Here is a 15,151-nt window from a genome sequence, read left to right on the forward strand (position 1 = left end):
TCTTCGCCAGTTTCATCTTACGGTCTTCATCCTCGTTGTTCATTGGACTGTTTTTGATCAAATTAATATGCATTTGAAATTTGTGAAATTTTAGCTTATTATTTAACTTGACAAACAGTCAATTTTTAGGGCGGTAAAGTTATTGTTACACAACTGGCATCTCTGCCCGTAGAGTACACCATAGGGCTTAGTCAAGGTACCAGTAACAGTAGTAGTGTATATAAAAAGTCGAAAATTGAATTTGTCTGAAAATTAAAGTTCGTGACGATAAATTTTCATACAAATTTACTTTTTCGACTTTCTACATACATTATGCACTGCTTAGAAATCTGACTACGCCCCCTTATGTATATATACTGCTAGAATCGCTTATACAGATTACAGACCAAGTAGGCCACAATCTACAGAGTACAGACTACAGTTTAACTCATAACAAGGCTCTTTATATATTTTCCGACAAGTGATAGCAGCCGCTAAACTTAAATTACGAATTAATCGTTATGTACGTAATCTTTTCAAAAATAAAATAAATCTGATGAATTATGTAGTTATAAGTTGTATTTAATGATCTTTAATAAACGCAATAATATGAAATTTACATATTTCAATTCCCCTAATTATCCGAATAGTTTTATCATTAGCTGCACCTCTCATTAATCAGAGAAGAGAGTATTTAAATATTATCAAAATATGTCTACAAAACTGAATTGGATAACACTCTAAATTAGAAGAGGAAGACATAATAATATACTATTATCTACAGCTGAGCGCTAGCAACCGGTTTTAACTGTAATCGAAGATAGGTATTTGAATTGAGGAAAACCCGAAGTATTGTGACTTACTAAAGTTAACAATCAAAATCAAGTTTTAGTATGCAAACCACCTCTGGCTGACGCTTAGTAACATGATTAAAATACTAGCATTTTTCGCCGTTTTAAATGTTGCTGCATCTCGCTCTGGTAAGTTATATTTTGATTTATAATTTTTTTTAATCACATGAGAAGCAAATCTTTTGAGTTCCTTTTTAAAAGCAAGGTGGAGTGGATTAACTATAACATCATAAAAATTCACAAGCCTAACATAATTTTATAATTAAATTAATTTTAAAATCCTTGTCCTTATTACTACAACTTCACATTTTATTTGTAAAAAATTATAAAAAAATATATTAAGTTGTTTTTATTTCTTGGTAATATAAATATAAGAATGACTGTAAAATTAATGCAATAACAACAATTTTTATGTGCTGTGTGTGTAGTTAAGTATTATGTATCTTATGTGGTTCTTTACATCTGTACCCAAATAAGGAAAAATTTCAATTACAGTTGGTGATGAGTGCAAGACATCTGGCAATGATGGAACATGTGTGTTAGTCAATGATTGCCCTGTGGCCCTTAGGTCAGTCTCCTTAGATTATGTTATCACAAAATGCAAAAGTGTCCATGTTTATACATTACACATTTTTGCAAAGATAACATTTGTAGTTTAGATAAATAATTCATTACAACAATTCTGTATTTATTATAAATTTATTTTCCAAAAATCATAATTAGACCACAGTTATAACTATTTGTCTAATACCAATGTCTTTTTCTGTTAAGTTGTGTTAAATGTGTAATAAAAAAGAGATGGTGATTTTGTATGTACAGCATTCATAAGCTCATTCAGTTTTTGAGAAATATTGCTGTGCCAGAAACCAAATCCGAGTTCTCAATGTTACATGCAATTTTACACATTAAGGGCCTGTTTCACAATGTCTGGATAAGTTCCAAATAAGCTATTTATTACTTATTGGTAGGATAAAAACTATTTTTGCATTTCACGAGTATGCCAAGTATCTTATTCAGAACTTTTATCTTTCGAATAATTTATGTGTAGCATAGCTATTTGGTACTTTATCCATACATTGTAAAAGAGGCTCTTAGTCTTATTAGACAAACCCTAATTAAATAACTACTGGAAATAATAATATATTTTGCCAAATTAGTTAAATGCCTATATACAAGTGTTTCCGGTTAGCTTCAAAGATAAGAACATTTCATATGTTTAACATATATAATTAATTATTTATATAAACACTAGAACATCGTTATGTATTTATGTACATAAATATAAATTACTAATCTTTTAAATTTTTTTAAGGGCAATAAAAGAGAATTCTCGCCATCCATATAAGAGATGTGGATTTAGTGGTCTAATGGAAATTGTATGCTGTCCTAAGACAGATATGCAATACAAACCTATAAGTACCTCCACAATAAGAACAGAAGAGAAATTTGGTAATTTAGTTTTAATAATGATAAACTGTTTTACTCATTAGTCTTAAACCTATTATTCTTAGTTAATGTTGACTTTATAACAATTCAACTATTTATTCAATAACATTAGAGGTATAACAGAAAATACTATTCTTACCAATATTATAATTGATATAGTATAGAATTATAACATACAGTATGGGTAAAATGAGTCCCTTTTAGTTAGTATAAGTATCTGCATTTCCATTTTTTATCCATTCCAAAAATCCCCAGGGAACTGTACAATTTTATTATGAGATATTTACTTTTTGTGAATATTGTTTGACTCTTAAGGAATATGTCAATAGACACTTTGTTAGATTACCAATTAAAACTTGGAACATTGGATTTTAATAGATATTATATTTCAGGTGGAACCCGAGTTGCAGATATTCGTATGTATATACTGTTTCATTATTATGACAATGAAATAGCCATTTACTAAATTGGATAAGCGATGAATAAATTCGTATTGAAAATTTACAGAATGCAAGAAAATAGTAGATTCTAGTATACCACCATTAGGATTACACATTATCGGTGGTGAAACAGCATCGCTCGGGGAATTTCCGCACATGGTAAATATTTTCCTTATAACTTTTGACTGAATTGTTCGTAATGACAAGTTCTTAATTGACTTGTGACTCATCAATGCAAGACTATGTAGTATGTTATGACATGTATGTGCTTCCATCAAATTAACAAAATTTTGTTACTACAAAAGTAGCAAGTGATGTCGCGGAGTGAAGTACTAGTTCGTATTCTTAAGAGCATCAAGAATCTTAGAGGCTAATTTTAGCCTTTCCATTTAAGACTGTGAAATGTAATGTCTTCCATATGCATATATATTCCGAGACTAGAGGCTTTAAAGAGAGTGTCTTGGAAGTAGTGTAGCGACAAAGGATGTTTGATGTATGTATGAAGGATGATGAAAGTTTGTCGAATCGCAGATTTTACTCTCCGAACAATTCTGATTCGTCAACAGCATGTCTATATACATACATTCATGCATTCAAACGGAACGTTGCGTCTTACAGATCTTCTTGCACTTAGAACTTTCTTTTCAGGTTGCACTCGGATACGAGCGCGGGGACGGTTACGAATTCCAATGCGGCGGTTCACTCGTTTCCGAATTTTATGTTCTTACGGCAGCGCATTGTATCGATACACTGGACCAGTAAGTATGAAAATTTAACCTAGCACCATTGGTGTCCCACAAGGAAGTGTATTGAGTACAATTATTATGGTAACGAAAGACATTAAAAACGGAAACTTAGTGCAAAATCATGAATTATCGAGATAATATTATTAACATAAAGCTACAATTCAATTCATACAAAATGTTATTGAAAAAGATTGTGGGAATAAAGCATTTAAGCGCCTGGCTGAACATGAAGCAAGAATACGAACAACATATTCAAATGAGTTATATAAAAGACTAGCTGAACTGGCAAACGTCGTTTTGCCATGTATATCATTTATGGTTATTGTGCCTCACTCGACATAGATAGGTATAGTGTGTCGCGGACTTTTTTGTAGGTATTTATAAGATCTATATAAATATCATAGAGAATATAAATAAATAAATAGAATAGTTTAGGCAGGGTACTCAAAATAAGTAACTTTTTTGGTTGATTTTTTACACCTTGTGTCCGAAAAACCCTAATATCTTACGGAACCCTATTTTTGTTCAAAATTAAATATAGCCTATATTACTCGTGGATAATGTAGCTTTCGAATGGTGAAATAATTTTTGAAATCGGTCCAGTAGTTTATCAGCCTATCCAATTCATACATACAAACAAACAAACAAAAAATCAAACCTTTCCTCTTTATAATATTAGTATAGATTATTTAAAATCCAGTGGCCCTACTAGGTCTAAATGTCAGATTGCTTGACTTTGTATAATATGTTTGCTGATTATTTATTTTCCTTAAGACAAGTAGGTGATCAGCCTTCTCTGCCTGATACATGCCATCTAATTCTTGGGTCTAACGCATGCCGGATTTCTGACAATGTTTTCTATGTTCGTACGAGCGAGTGTTATGCGCAGATAGTTATGGTCTAAGATCCGGCTGAAGGATTAGTGCGCTCATCGGTTATTTGCTGAAAACAAATATTTTCTGTATGTTTATAATAAGGATATATATATGTATATACCTACCAAGTTGCCTATAAAAATTTGGCCGCTAGTATTTAAAAAAAATAGCTTCAATCTGATATATAATTAATAAAAGTTATGGAGGTATAAAATATCAAAAAAATATATCGGAAAATAAACACAAAAATTTCGGGAACCAAAATTGTACAGTGCTTAATGGGTAATAATTAGTAGTGAATAGATATAAATTAAGAAGAGTTTCCATGAAGCCAGATTTCTGATACTTCAATCTTGTTACAGAGTAAAACCAAGTATAGCGCGGATGGGTGTGGTGGAAATAGGTGGCAGTACATTCAACTCAGAATCAGATGTAATGATAGCTGAAATAAAATTGCACCCGCGTTATGCTAGAAAAGAGAAATACCACGATCTCGCTTTGGTTAGGTAAGTACCGAAATCGCAGTGAAACAGTTTCTCTAGATTTAATTAATCTTGTAGTAAAAGTAAGATTTAAAGCCCATACTTAGTGTTTGTAAACTCTATGTTTGTTTACTCTGTGTAAAAGTTTTTATATAGATATTGTTACGAAGACGGGTCAACTACTTACAATGTTTTTAGATTTTTCCACTGGTTAGTAAATTTCAGCAGGCGGAAATATGATTTAAGACCGTTTCAGGAGTGGGTCAATCACATATTAAAAAGTCGTAATTTGCATAATAGTACCCTAGTTTTCAGAAGGCTGAAACATTTCTTCAGTCAGTTTCAGAACAAGTGTAGACGAGTGGTACATTTTTAAGGAGACCTGTTTTCAGGCGTTTTCAGGCCTGCTTATACCCCTTTGATGAAGGAATATTCTAGAACGAAGACTCTTGGTGTGGGACAAGGACGGTATGATACGCAAGAGAGAGAGAAGATCGGAACCTTTCCGAAGTTAGATCGAGCACTCTAGAACGCCGTACGACAAGGACGGAGCAGTGTGCGAAAGAGAGAGCGCATGTTCTAGAATTGTGCGATCGCTACTCGGTAGCGCTCCCGCCTTGAGAGTTCTCGAATATCGTTCAAGACTATTCCAAAACGCGACCAATCAATTCAGTTTCAAATGCCATATCAAGAGATTAACACCGAAGAGAAAAAGTGCTAATAAGCGAAGACCAGTGATAAAGTACTGTGTGAAGTGCGTGTAATTAAAGTAATTAGTGACAGTGTTTTGTTGTGTGTGTAATTAGTGCGTTTTTGCGAGTAAATTTCCGGTTAAAATAGTGTTATCAAATTCCTAATTGATTTATTCAGAAATAAACCCATGAAGATTACGGCATTTTCTGTCCGATTCCCTAGCTAGTATTACTTTTATTTTTCCATAAAACTAATCATAATCTATCTATAGGTTACAATCGCCAGCTGAATTGTCATCTAATTTGAATGCGATATGCCTTTACACCCAAGATGATGACCCACAAGTTGCTTTAACTGTCACCGGTTGGGGAAAAACCAGCACCACGCGTGAGTATACATACCAGCACAAATGCACTACGATTATATTTATTATGGCAAAATACGGGCTTTTTTTACATACATCAATCTCAGTCTGTGTTTGACAAGTGACAGGTGTCCACTTTACAATTGACAGTTTTTTTGAAGGATTCATTGTTTCCGTGTTGTCCCACAAAATTTACTCGGAGGAGCGCTTTTCGAGTTTTTCACTAACAATGTAAATATGTATACGTATATTATGTCAGGTACAGAAGACTGATCATCATAAGATATAAATTAAAACAGATTACGATATATGATATAGTTTATTGTAACTTGTTCGCGTGAATTCTTTATTATCATGAGATGGGTGGTCTATCTATACGTATACATTGTGTACTGCTAGCAATCTTGCCATGACTTAACGGTCAGAGACTCATAGCAGTCTTGTTCCTTCCTAAATGGTATTAAAATACCTCTGCTGGCAGTTACATTCACAAGCGTGGCATCAAGCGTTTACGCTTTATACGCTTCTCTTTGTTTATTGCACTTCTTTTTTTTATTGCAGGTGACATAAAAAGTAATATATTACTGAAGGCAAATGTGTCTGTGGTCGATATATCCAAGTGTGGCGAGTCTTATACAAATTGGCGGCGGCTTCCCAACGGTATTGCACAGACTCAGATCTGTGCCGGCGACGAGTTGGGACGACATGACACCTGCCAGGTGACTTTACTAATATCGAAATAATTTCGGTATTAATTATAATTTAAAACAATTTAGCAATTAACTCTTAATGTTTTTATGAATATTAAAATATATCTGTTTCAATTTAAATCATATAACTGATTTTAACAATTCTTATGCAATGTGTTTGATAACAGATTTTTTATCTCTGTATATGCGCGGTACAACAATCAAAGAATGGGGAGAAATTTCAAAGGAAAATTTATTGTCTTGTCAAAAAATATAAGACCCAAAACTGTGTTGATTCAATTACTTTTTAATAAGAGCTAGATTCAGACTTCCTCAAACTGTGATCGACTCTCGTATGTCAAAATCTAATACACTTTTGACGTACGAAAGTTTTAGTTTCAACCTTTTATGAAAAATAAAAATTTAAATAGACCAGCATCTTGTAAACACAATTTGACAGAAAGAGTTATTTTTTATTAAGAATAAGGGATATGACGTTTCCTTTTATATTCGTCAAGTCATTATATATTAGCCCCCTGTTCTATTAAAAGAAAAAAATAGTCACTTTTACAGCTTGAACGCATAGACCATAGATAATAAATGGCTTTAGAATGCACCCACATAGCGCTCCTTAAATTTTATTTTATCGAGTTTTCCATTGGCATGTACAGCAATCAAACATACCCATTAGAAATCATTGTTTACCATATCAACGCTGATTGTTTTGTGAAGCAGTTACAGCTGCCATAAAGGCCCGTATTTTAAAAGGTATCACTTGAGAACTGTTTATTATATCAAAGTTTAAAAATAAGTAATTGTAAGTAAATTTTTTTTTTAAGTTACATTCTAGAATACGGGTCTTTGTTTTGAGAGTGTACTGTGTCACTAGTTAAATTATTTTTTTTTATAGGGCGACTCTGGTGGGCCCCTCCAAGCTCTTACGGCCAGTGACGGGAACTATCGATTAATCGGTGTGACGTCATTCGGCCGCGGTTGTGCCTCTACCGTGCCTGGCGTGTACACGCGTGTCTCTGAGTACCTCGACTGGATCGAAAGTGTCGTGTGGCCTAATGAATCATAAACCCTGTTTTTTAAGGGAATAGATCAATATTAGGGGTTTTCAAATCTTCTATTAATTTTATTGTTTACTTGCCCCTTATTTTAATGAACTGAGATGTTTAAAAAAAGATCTTACACATAATTAAAACGTGTTGTAAATGTGTTGCCACGGTTAAAATGTCCATAGAAAAATAATGGTCACCTCATACGCTGTGATAGTGATCGTTAAGCTTCATAAATCTTAAATACCTCACGAGCTTTGCCATAACTTTTGTACCTATGAAAATCTTTACGTATACCTTTATGCATACTGATGCACTTTATGATAAGAGTTGGAACTGTCCAACTCTCATCATAATTAGACTACGGTTTGAAACATGGTCACTATGTGACAGTGTGTCCCACTATGTTCTAGTATGAGATTATGTATTTAGCTCTTCATTATAGTTAGTTTATTAGTTCACGTAACCATTTGTCTCTAGCCCCGTGTTTTGGACTAGAGATACCAATGTAAATATCGTTTGACAATTCACCTCTCACATCCAATTTTAATATATTCGCTAAATTAGTAATCCGTATATAAATCTTCGCCAGTGGTCGTATTCCCGAACAATAGAATCAATAGAGCCCTAAACAATGCACTTGCATTTGTTCGAAATAAATAGGCAGTCAAAAATCATGTGTACGCGGTCAAAAGCAATTCGGGTGACCACGGTTCACAACATTATTAGTTTGTAATGTAACAGTAACAAAAACAACAAAATATTTTATCATGTTCACAAATTCCTACATTTTTATATTATGTTTATGCAGAATGTTAAAGACTGTAACCAATACCTATATTATATTTAAGATCAAAAATATTTAAAAAAAGTAACTACCATAATGAATGAATGAATAATGTTATTAATATTATGTATAAGTTGAATTTTAAATACTAATGAAATTAGATGACTGAATGCCATATTATCGAAAATTATCACTTTTGTAACTTGTATAATATTAACTACATATAAAAGTGCAAAATGTAAAATATTAACAATATGTATATAAAAAACTAAAAAAAAATCTTTTTTGGAATAGTAATCCACTTTTTTATTATATTTTTGTACAAGTATAATATGATACTATTATAAAAATAATACTTATGTTAAGGAAATTATTTAAATAAAGTATTTTATTAATATTATTTCAATAACGTTCTTTAACCACACTATTATTATGATAATCATTCATGTGTTTTGATAAAACATTTAACTAATGTCCCTTCCAAAGTACTACAAGGTAAGAACTATGTTTCCAGCAGTGTAATTTTTATTAAATCACTGGAAGGGTAATCTCAAAAAATGTAACATACATGTTATTTTAAATAAATTTTTTTTATTAATTATAACATTGATAACTTATTTTGAAAGAGTATAGAGATACATAGTTTTTTATGATTTCACAAAACTACCTTACATTATTCTAATGTATATGTAATAACAATTGTAATGGAAACTATATATTAAAACAGCATTTACTACTTTTTATTAATTATATTTTGTTAGATTATGAACTTTGAAAGTAAAAGTTCATAATAATTTTTATGGCCTAGTGGTTCATGGACAGCAGAAATATACATAATTATCTTTAAAATATGTTAATGAGACTTTAGTCTTTCTTTTGAGTAATATTATTTATCCAGTTTGTTGGCTTCCGAGTGAATTTGTTGTAAAGCTGTTGAAATATTTTTTTAAAGAGAATATTTATTCTTATTAATGTATTTACAAAAACATGTTCATAAATTATTTTTATGTGTATAATAAAAACACCAGGTTCAAAATTATTAGTTTGTTTATTTATTTTTAGTATATTTTGCAGCTTTTTTCATTTTGGCCTTAAATGCACTAATATTAACAGTAGGTTCAGTTGATGCTTTATTTTCATACTTCTTTTCTTCTGGAGGAATAAAATCTTTCTTTCTTGCTTCTTCTTTGGCCTTCTTTGCTTCTTGTTGTTTTTCCTCTTTTTCATGTTTTCGTTTTGCCTTTTTCTGGTCATCTTTGAGGAAGTATTCCCCAGTTGCCAACTCTTTATCAATTTTACTTTCTGGTTGCTGGGGTGGAAATGGAGTGTAAGGTTTTTTGTTGATTTTCTTTTTAGGTTGTTTTCTTGGAACATTTTTACTTTTAAAATTAGGTAAAAATCTGTCCCAACTTTCATTTTTTAATCTAGAATCTTTCATCAACTCACGTTTAATCATAAGACTTTTAATATTGTACATAGGATGTATATTTTTCATGGTATCTTCAACAATTCTTCTCACTTGTACTAAACCTTTGTATGGGCCTACAGCAGACACAGTATTACCTTGAACTAATACATAACATTCAGTCAATAGTTCTATTGATTTTAATGTTACTCCATTAGGACCAATCAATCTTTGTCGCCTTTTAAGGAAGGTCTCCTTTTTGCTAACAAATGAGTTAATTTTGATAATGTCGCAACCTATTTCATCTTCTAAAACTCGGACAGCTTGCTCAAAAGGAACACTTCTAGATAGTAACTTCATGAAATCTCGTGCTTTTATAATAATATAAGGATCCCACGTTTTCCTCGTAGTTTTAACAGTTAGACTGCCTTCAATCAGGTCTAATTCGGCAACAATGTTATGGTTATTCAATACTCTTTGAACTAAAGGCCAACATTCTTTAAGATATTGTTCGCGATACTTAGGAAATAGAGTTGCAAATTTACTTTCCTCCAGGAGCCCATGTGGATTATCTTCAGGTTTAAACTTTGGTATTTTCATTGACCAAGCATTTTCTACCGGACCCTGTTGTGTTTCTTCATCAGAATCGTTACTTTCCATTGTCATTTATTAAATACCAATAAGTGGTTATTATAATATAACTTGGTTACAAGTTAAAGTTACTGAACTATTGGGCATTGGCTACTATATATAATTACATAAATACAAAAGACGTTGACAGCTATACCTACATGTCGAAATATAATTGACAAGAAATACTAGCCTACAGATGAGAAAAGGTAATTGGTAGTTGCTTAACTCAGTCTGTGCAATTTGTTATTTTAATAGAAAACAATACCATTTCATCCGATACATTTATTTTTTTACCCGTTTCCCTGTTTTGCACACAATGCACAAACCGTGCGGGCCATAATAAAAAAAAAAAAAAAACAATACCATTTTATAGTCAAAGATGAATCAAACAAAATATTATATAAAAGTACTCGAATATCATCTAAGTACTACCTAAATTTGTTACAATACCATATTAAGTAATATATTGTAATAATCGTTTAGTAATAATTAATTTACAAAGATGTTTCACTTCTGACATGTGTACGTTGTACGCACGCACTTTTTATATATTTATAATATAAAGAAGGTATGTAATAAAATGAAGCTTTACAATAAATGAACACGTGCGAAATGTTATAGAAAAAACTATTTCACCTATTTTGTTTTATTTGGTGTCAATCTTGTAAAAACCAAGTACAACATATTCTTGCATCATTACAAATTATTTATTTCTAGCTTATCATTTAATCTAGATTTCCCCTTCTGCACAATAAACCATCCTGCTGAATAAAATATTTTTGTATTTCCAATTTGGATGGAACAAATAAGATACCTAGTCTAATTTTTAGATACATTTGGCTAAAAGAAGAAAGGATAAAACCAGAAATTTTTAGTTCTTTATTTTTAAAAGTTTCAGCTTAGGAACTGCAACATTTTTTCCAATATATTTCTTACCATTTATAAAAGGCTGCAGAATCTCAGGTATTAGTATTTTACCTTTTGGATGCTGATGTGTTTCAAGTAGAGAAATGAGCATTCTAGGTACAGCACATGCTGTACCATTTAATGTATGGACATGTTTAGTGGTTATACCATCCATATATTTAATATTAAGACGTCTTGATTGATAATCTGTACAGTTACTGCAACTAGATATCTCTCCATAGTTATTTCTCCCTGGCATCCAAGCTTCAATGTCATATTTCCTAAAATATAGTCTTTATTACAAAATGCTTTTCATCAATAAATAAAATAAAAATAAATAAAATCATCCCACTTAAATGATGAAAAGCATGCCTAGTATTGACGATAAGATTTTAATTATTCATGTATAAACTAATCAAAATCATAGGAGTCAAAGTAAAATAATACACACCGAAATGCTGGTGCACCTAATTCATGTGGTGGCATGTCCAGAACTCTCATATGTATGCCTAAAGGAGAAAATAATTCCTCTTGTGTCTTTCTTATGTATTCCAAAATATCATCTGAATCTTCTGGTTTTGAGACAACAAACATCTCTACTTTAGTAAATTGGTGTACTCTATAAAAGAATATTTCAAAATAGTTAAGTCTTGAAACAAAAATTAAAGTGGTAAGGAATGTGAAAAATATTACCTATATGTTCCTCTTTCTTCAACTGTATTAGATGTTTCAGCCCTGTAGCATCTACTAACTGATGCTAATTTTAATGGTAATTTTTTACTTTCATGTTGTGTATTACTTAACATTCCAGCTAGTGACATTTCAGCAGTTCCAGATAAGTGTAAGTCAGGGCCATGAAGAATGGGATCTAGTGAATAGATCTGTAACAGATTATATAAAATAAGTTATAAATACAAAGGATATTGTTAATTTAGATAGAAGATAGGAATGAACAAAAAAGTAACATTTATGACTCGTTACAATAATGGGAACTTAATAACTTGACTTAAAAGTTCATGAAATTGTAAATATAAAGTAGGAAATAAAGCTGATACCTGAGTACGGTCTCCATTGACTGCCATACCACAACTTTGAATTATATTCCTTGTTAATACATCAGGTACTGACACCAGATCAAAACCCTTTTTAAGTAAATATGACACAGTATATTTTAATAATGCCTCTTCATACTCTGCTAATTCACCAAAATAATAGTAACTTTTATTATCGCATGTGTAACCAAGCTTATCTGTTCTCATTAAATTTAATAATTGTGTTATTTCACTGAATTCAATAGGCTTGAAGGATCCAAAATCTTTTTTAAGGTTAATAGTGTTAATGGTACGAGGACGTTCCTTGTAATCTCGCACATCAGGGTGGGTTATGTTGGGCAATTTTACTAGTTCTGAGTAAAAATTCTCCTTTATACTTTCATACATAATATCACCCCTTGAAAGAGATTTAAACTTTTCATACAATTCATGAACCTTGTTTATGTCACCGACACCTTTTCTTATTTGAATGTTGTGTTTTATTTCCGATAAATTTTGACTCTGACAATAATATTCGATGTCTATTTCAGGATAACATGTTGAAAATAATCTTTTACTAATGTTACAATGTATTCTTTTTGTGAAAGATAACAGCATCTCTATTGTTAAGATTTTTAATTTATAAACAACTAAGTATCGACGGGCGTCAACGTATTTATTACTTAAGTCTTACCCACATAACTTAATATTATTACTTATTTTTAAAAAAGTCGTCGCAATCCGTTCGTAATCATCGACAGGCAACAGACAACAATGTTGAATGTTGATTTTGAGTTTTTGACAATTGGCTTGTCGCCGTGTTGCCAGATGGTCTTGGCAAAATACTGCTACTTGCTAGACTAATTTGATTGCCCTCAGAAATCCCCTAGCTTACCCACACCAGTTGAGAAATAACCTCCTGCGCCCATCATCATGTTTAGGACACATTGAATCGAAATCTGGGTCACCATGAGAACAACCTAAAAGCCAATGCGACACATACACATATTTTTAGTAAAAAAGAATGATCAAAAACAAAAAATAATTCTTGTGTAGTGTTATTACTGAATTTAAATGTATTTATAGAATTTTCATTTAATAAAAATCACATCGTTCTTTGTCAGCTCAAAGGAAAATACAATTACAGATAGCGCCACGAGTTATGAGCGCTCGCCGAAAGTGGTAGGGATGTCTGCGCATGTCACGCACCAAATTTCTAACGGCCGCGCGGCCCCAGGATTGGCGTTGAAATAGATAGAGAGCGATAGAGACTAATCAAATAGGTATAGTGTATATTAATCTTATTTTGCCATTGTAAGATATGTAGGTAGCTTTACAGTATAATAAAAAAACCACTTTATTTTAAGGAAGTAAGAAGTATCAATGAGAATTTTTCGATTCCATTATATATTATGAGTGTTTTTTTTGTGTGTGTTTCCAACTAAAACCTAAGTTCTTTACTATTCTCCTGAGACTAGTTTCGGATCCTTCAAAATGTATGTCTTGCTGCAGCTTAATTCTTAGTTTGTCAATTGTAGGTAGCCCTTTAATAGTTAGGTGAAAGTTGTGTATGGACCTTTTTATGACCCCTTGATCAAAATTATCTATTTCTGTTAGCGGTTTTGCCTGAAGTTCTGAATACTGCAATCAACTCGGAAGTGGTAGTTTTCCAATTACAGCACTAGAGCGTATTATGCGGCATAATTGATAATGCTCAACGTTGGATGTTCCAACTACAGCAACGCTTCGCACAATCCAGCACTTTCAAAAGTACTATTCTCGCGTGATACTCGCAATCAATACCAACTCTGTGACAGAAACTTGACAAGTGTTTTTATTTAAGTTGGCATTGTTCGAAGTTTTGTTTATATATTATCCTTAGTAATATTATTTTTTGTTGCAAAATTTGTAAGGCTTTCGTTTCGTCGTAGATTTTGGAAATAATAAAATAAGTTAATTCAAACTGCTAAAAAACATAAATATAAATATGGATGAAGGTATAAATAATTACTTCTTTTATATTCCACATTTAAAATACGAATTACAATTTCATTTTAAAATTCGTTTAAATTTCATTAGCATGTATATTTTCAATAAACATATCACTTGATTATGAACTAATTGATTGATTTAAACTCGGAGCACTCGATAAACCATCGTCATCAGTATCATCTGGATAAGATGATACTGATTAAGAAGTATATAATTTTCTTAGAACTCCTTAAAAAAAATTGAACTTAGCGCAGTTTGCTGATGCATTTTAAAACTAATTCATGTTCCAATTAAGCTTCAGCATAATTCGGCATTGTGCGCCACTGAGTCGCATTATGCTCTGTAATTGGAAAACTAAGTTTGCACAGTTGCAAAGTTTGCACTTGTCACAGATGTATTTATAGCAAGTGGTTCTTTTTCTGGTACTGTTTTAAATTGTTGATGATTCGTTGCAATCTATTCTCTTTTGTTTTGCTTACTTTATACAGCCTGTTCTCGGATCCGCTCTACATCTTTGCAAATTTAAGTTAGAACGGGTTTATCGGCAACATTTGATGTTCTATTTTAATTTTCTTGTAATCTCTGATTAATTTTTTTCAAGTTTTTTCAAAAGTCACAATCGTCTCAGTTGAGTTTTTACCTCTAAATCACCAACTAAAATATCTATGTCTTTTTTAATAAAACTATTTACACCATAAACAATTTTTCTCGAGTCTTTTTAGCACATTTTGTTTCGGCTTCCTTTCCAGTACTAAGGGTAAACACTTTACA

At 31.6% G+C, this 15,151-nt stretch overlaps 3 protein-coding genes across 3 annotated transcripts; 1 reads left to right on the forward strand and 2 right to left on the reverse strand.

Annotated features, from left to right (window-relative positions):
• Nucleotides 1-441: 441 nt before the first annotated feature.
• Nucleotides 442-8,677, forward strand: LOC111001903 (serine protease persephone). The gene is made up of 10 exons (XM_022271966.2): nt 442-959; nt 1,326-1,398; nt 2,143-2,279; nt 2,669-2,692; nt 2,784-2,875; nt 3,365-3,474; nt 4,700-4,843; nt 5,784-5,899; nt 6,438-6,595; nt 7,476-8,677. The coding sequence occupies exons 1-10, from the start codon at nt 905-907 to the stop codon at nt 7,644-7,646; spliced, it is 1,080 nt and encodes a 359-aa protein (XP_022127658.1). The 5' UTR covers nt 442-904; the 3' UTR covers nt 7,647-8,677.
• A 765-nt stretch (nt 8,678-9,442) lies between these two features.
• On the reverse strand, nt 9,443-10,587 carry LOC111001895 (KRR1 small subunit processome component homolog). The gene has a single exon (XM_022271956.2). It carries the CDS (start codon nt 10,482-10,484, stop codon nt 9,462-9,464), a length of 1,023 nt encoding a protein of 340 aa, XP_022127648.2. The 5' UTR covers nt 10,485-10,587; the 3' UTR covers nt 9,443-9,461.
• A 722-nt stretch (nt 10,588-11,309) lies between these two features.
• Nucleotides 11,310-13,187, reverse strand: LOC111001894 (serine--tRNA ligase, mitochondrial). The gene is made up of 4 exons (XM_022271955.2): nt 12,413-13,187; nt 12,051-12,238; nt 11,809-11,976; nt 11,310-11,638 (listed from the first exon to the last, which is right to left on the reverse strand). The coding sequence occupies exons 1-4, from the start codon at nt 13,004-13,006 to the stop codon at nt 11,323-11,325; spliced, it is 1,266 nt and encodes a 421-aa protein (XP_022127647.2). The 5' UTR covers nt 13,007-13,187; the 3' UTR covers nt 11,310-11,322.
• Between the last annotated feature and the right edge of the window lie 1,964 nt (nt 13,188-15,151).

This window comes from Pieris rapae, chromosome 14, assembly GCF_905147795.1.
Source record: "Pieris rapae chromosome 14, ilPieRapa1.1, whole genome shotgun sequence".
NCBI lineage: Eukaryota > Metazoa > Arthropoda > Insecta > Lepidoptera > Pieridae > Pieris > Pieris rapae.